Raw genomic sequence first — 4,410 nt, 5'->3', positions numbered from 1 at the left:
AACACCATTAGCTTACTTCGTTGAAATTTTCTGTGGATAAAGGTTCGCTTGACCCGGACTTCATGAAGAACAGCGAACTGTCGGCTCCACAAGCGTCCCCCGGTTTTCCATAGGCTAACTCCGTATAAGCTAAATGATGCAAACATAAAATACCTTTTCAGGCAAACGGGTTTTGACAACGACAAGTTGGAACCCTACTCATCCAACATGGCCCCATCCATTGTCAACTATACTAAAAACCTTTATTAGTGCTTAGACCTTCTGAATTTTATCATGGACATCATCAAACAGTGCACTAATATGCTAATACACAAATATCTGACTGGAGCGCCTCTGCGGCAAGGTGAGTGGCGGGTACAGATAAGCAAAACGATTAAAGATGAAAAGTACGTTGGCGGAGTAAGCGAACGAATGGGGAAAATATTATGAGGTCAAATTAGATTCAGTTTGTGATTTCACTGGATATTTCATTCGTTTCCAGAAATAATCTTATCATCATCATCATCATCAAGATCATCAGCAGCAGCATCGGCATCATCATCTTCATTGTCATCATCATCATCATCATCATCAAGATCATCAGCAGCAGCATCGGCATCATCATCTTCATTGTCATCATCATCATCATCATCATCAAGATCATCAGCAGCAGCATCGGCATCATCATCTTCATTGTCATCATCATCATCATCATCATCAAGATCATCAGCAGCAGCATCGGCATCATCATCTTCATTGTCATCATCATCATCATCATCATCAAGATCATCAGCAGCAGCATCGGCATCATCATCTTCATTGTCATCATCATCATCATCATCATCAAGATCATCAGCAGCAGCATCGGCATCATCATCTTCATTGTCATCATCATCATCATCATCATCAAGATCATCAGCAGCAGCATCGGCATCATCATCTTCATTGTCATCATCATCATCATCATCATCAAGATCATCAGCAGCAGCATCGGCATCATCATCTTCATTGTCATCATCATCATCATCATCATCAAGATCATCAGCAGCAGCATCGGCATCATCATCTTCATTGTCATCATCATCATCATCATCATCAAGATCATCAGCAGCAGCATCGGCATCATCATCTTCATTGTCATCATCATCATCATCATCATCAATCACCACGGATCAAAGCAGCGCTAGCGCGCATTGCTTTGAGCAACAGACGGACTTGAGGAGGAATGTGGGTATAAAACTCTGGAGCTTTGTTCAAGTCAGAGCACAGCATGTTTTGACTCTATGATTTAAAAAATCCATAGTCTAACACCATTAGCTTACTTCGTTGAAATTTTCTGTGGATAAAGGTTCGCTTGACCCGGACTTCATGAAGAACAGCGAACTGTCGGCTCCACAAGCGTCCCCCGGTTTTCCATAGGCTAACTCCGTATAAGCTAAATGATGCAAACATAAAATACCTTTTCAGGCAAACGGGTTTTGACAACGACAAGTTGGAACCCTACTCATCCAAAATGGCCCCATCCATTGTCAACTATACTAAAAACCTTTATTAGTGCTTAGACCTTCTGAATTTTATCATGGACATCATCAAACAGTGCAATAATATGCTAATACACAAATATCTGACTGGAGCGCCTCTGCGGCAAGGTGAGTGGCGGGTACAGATAAGCAAAACGATTAAAGATGAAAAGTACGTTGGCGGAGTAAGCGAACGAATAGGGGAAATATTATAAGGTCAAATTAGATTCAATATGTGATTTCACTGGATATTTCATTCGTTTCCAGAAATAATCTTGAAGACAACGCCGTGCAGCCGAAGATAACCTTCTCCCTGACTTAGAAATATGTAAAATTAAATCACTCGGTCCAATAAGTAGCCTGGCTAGAACCCATGAGCGAAGGTGAAAGAAAATACCGTTTTGGGCGGCTGTCCGGCCATTCGAGACCAGTAGTATACACGGTTAACGTCTAAAGCTAGAAACAGTTGATCATTAGGAGAACCAGCTCCGAACCTAACTGGACTACACAACTGCCAATAGAGTAACCGTTTTCGTTGAGACAGATTTCATTGGTTGTTCTTCACTTGCTCTTGACAGATGAATTCTGTTTTTAGCGTCATCTTTTAGCCCTCCTAGAACTTTCCACGTGAACATTATAAACAGCCCGTTTTCGGCTACAAATGAAACGCCTGCACGCGTCATCGTTCAATAGATCAGCTGACTCGCACGTTCATTGACTTTCTGGTCTCGCTAAGCACATCAGGCTATCATCGAGCGGCTATCCAGACTCGTGTTCATGCTATTAAAAAGGCATTAGGAAAACTGTGGTCCACAAAAATCAGAAGGTTTCGCTTCCGAAGCCTTTGGAAGATCACTGTATAACCTAAAACCAGACAGAAGGTCAACTGCATCTGGCGTCGTAGTGACTGCTTATGGGACGAAATATGAATTCAGGAACAGTACACTAAGTTTATTCTTTTCGGCTCTTACCTAACAAGTAAGTGTGTGCTTAAGGATATGTTAGGCGCTTTGCTAAATGGTCCCCACACCATCATTTTGCTTATCACAGAAATCCTTCTAGGTGGTTAAATCCTACCCTCAAATTGTTGGTCAGCACAGTTTCACTGGTCTACCATAAGCATTTTGGACTACGTTCAGTTTGACTGTGGGGAAAAGATAATTGCCAAATTATCCCAAATGAATGGTCTACCTGGAATACCCATATCGTTGTACTGCACTGCCAAATCACCTTCAGTTTTATAATGTATCACGGCTTTAATGTGACTACTTTGTATATAAAAACTCATCGGTAGGTTAAACGAAAACTAAGCCATTCATTTCTGTCGAATCAGTATGTGTAGAACCTAACCATGTAGAACCTAACCAAATGAAATAAAACTAAATAAACATCGCTTACACGTTTTCAATGTCCCGATTACGCTGTAGACGGCCAGCGCACAGTCACCCTCCCGAGCGTTGAGGAACCGGTTCACTGACTCAAGGCAGTTTCCATTCAGCATGCATTCTCGAGCCAGATCTTGAGAAATACGAAACCTCTCGGATACCAGTTGACAAATACGCTCGTGAAGGGGTCCGAACTTGTTGTGAAGCGTGACATTGTCATCACTTGTGTAGCTCTGGGAGATAAACAAACCAGAGCTTATTTTTGATGCAAAGGTTTGAAATATCTCCTTTCCTGTTGAGGCCATTTAGAATGAATATATTGTGATACCTGAGGGAGGCTTTTATCAGTTAATCCAGTGCGTTCATTCCAAGTACCAACAGGAATGCTTTCGTTCCAAGCTATCGTCCAGTAATCTTAATGGACCTTTTTTCATAAAGGAAATTGCTCACAAGGCAGCTGAAAACTCTTCCACGACCGGTTTCGCCCTTCTGTTTCGGGCTCATCAGGTAGGCGCAGTCCCCGAGTTTCCGTCGACCTTATGTTCCACTTCAACCCGAATTGCACTGTTTTTGAGAAATACACACTTAATAAACCTTATCGCTTCCTCATAGTTAAGCAAATAGGTCAGCCGTGGTACACATGAAATTGTGATGCTTTGACGATGGTAACTTAGCTGAATTCCAGCTTCCTTAAAATCTTAGACGTGTCGGATTGAAACAGCGTGACATAGCTGGCGCTATCGGACTATTAGGAGAGAATTCGCACACCACGAAGACACCATGGACTCTTGATGAGCAAGTAATCATCGACATCGTCAGCCTTCTTGATGAGCAAGTAATCATCGACATCGTTAGTCTTAAGAACCGCCTGCTTGTCGTACAGTAGTTGTAGCTGCCACAGTTCCGTCCACTGATGATTGGGGGAGGTGGGGGAGGTAGCTGCGCATTGGAGGCGGGACTAAAAAATTCGTGCGTATATACAGCACTGTAGGTGGACTTTTAAGTAGGGGTTGGGATTAGGAGGAAAGCTATGCATTGAATCCAATAGCTTGCATCATTAAGATCGCTACTGGACCATGTTTGATAATGTCCGGGGACCAGGGCAGCTGAGTTTGCTGGTAATGGTTTTCACGCTTCGCTACCAAGCCATTGTTTAACCTCCCCTGGCTCGTTTCCACCCTTCTGGTGGTTGTACGAAAAGAACGCTTCGAGGAAGTCAGTCGACTGGCATACGGAGCATGTGGCCAAGCCAGCGCAACCTGCATAGTGTGGTCAATAAATCTGTTGTGAGTGAGTTATTTTTTCGGAATAACATTTGACGTAGATAGCGAATATACACTCATTTGCAAACTAATTTGGTTTTTTCGAGAGACTCACCTGGAACGCAGCTGAACCTCTCGTTTGTGATGTTCTCAGGCAATTTGGTTTCAAGTAGAACATAAGGTTGGCGGAAACCCGGCGACTGCGCCTAACTGATGAGCCCCAAAAATGGCGAAACCGGTCGTGGGCTGTCGACGGACTTTCAG

General features: G+C 43.1%; 2 protein-coding genes across 2 annotated transcripts in view; one reads left to right on the top strand and one right to left on the bottom strand.

The window, feature by feature from the left end:
• T265_05121 (hypothetical protein) overlaps nucleotides 1–146 on the bottom strand; it is a gene marked incomplete at both ends in the record, with an annotated part of 74,014 nt that extends 73,868 nt beyond the window's left edge. The window contains one exon of the mRNA XM_009170045.1: nucleotides 17–146. Coding sequence (XP_009168309.1) covers nucleotides 17–146 — 130 coding nt within the window. The remainder of the gene's footprint in view (nucleotides 1–16) is intronic.
• A 1,412-nt stretch (nucleotides 147–1,558) lies between these two features.
• T265_05120 (hypothetical protein) overlaps nucleotides 1,559–4,410 on the top strand; it is a gene marked incomplete at both ends in the record, with an annotated part of 5,906 nt that continues 3,054 nt past the window's right edge. The window contains one exon of the mRNA XM_009170044.1: nucleotides 1,559–1,684. Coding sequence (XP_009168308.1) covers nucleotides 1,559–1,684 — 126 coding nt within the window. The remainder of the gene's footprint in view (nucleotides 1,685–4,410) is intronic.

The sequence above is a fragment of the Opisthorchis viverrini genome, assembly GCF_000715545.1.
Source record: "Opisthorchis viverrini unplaced genomic scaffold opera_v5_96, whole genome shotgun sequence".
Classification (NCBI taxonomy): domain Eukaryota; kingdom Metazoa; phylum Platyhelminthes; class Trematoda; order Opisthorchiida; family Opisthorchiidae; genus Opisthorchis; species Opisthorchis viverrini.
This window is presented reverse-complemented; position numbering and strand designations above follow the sequence as displayed.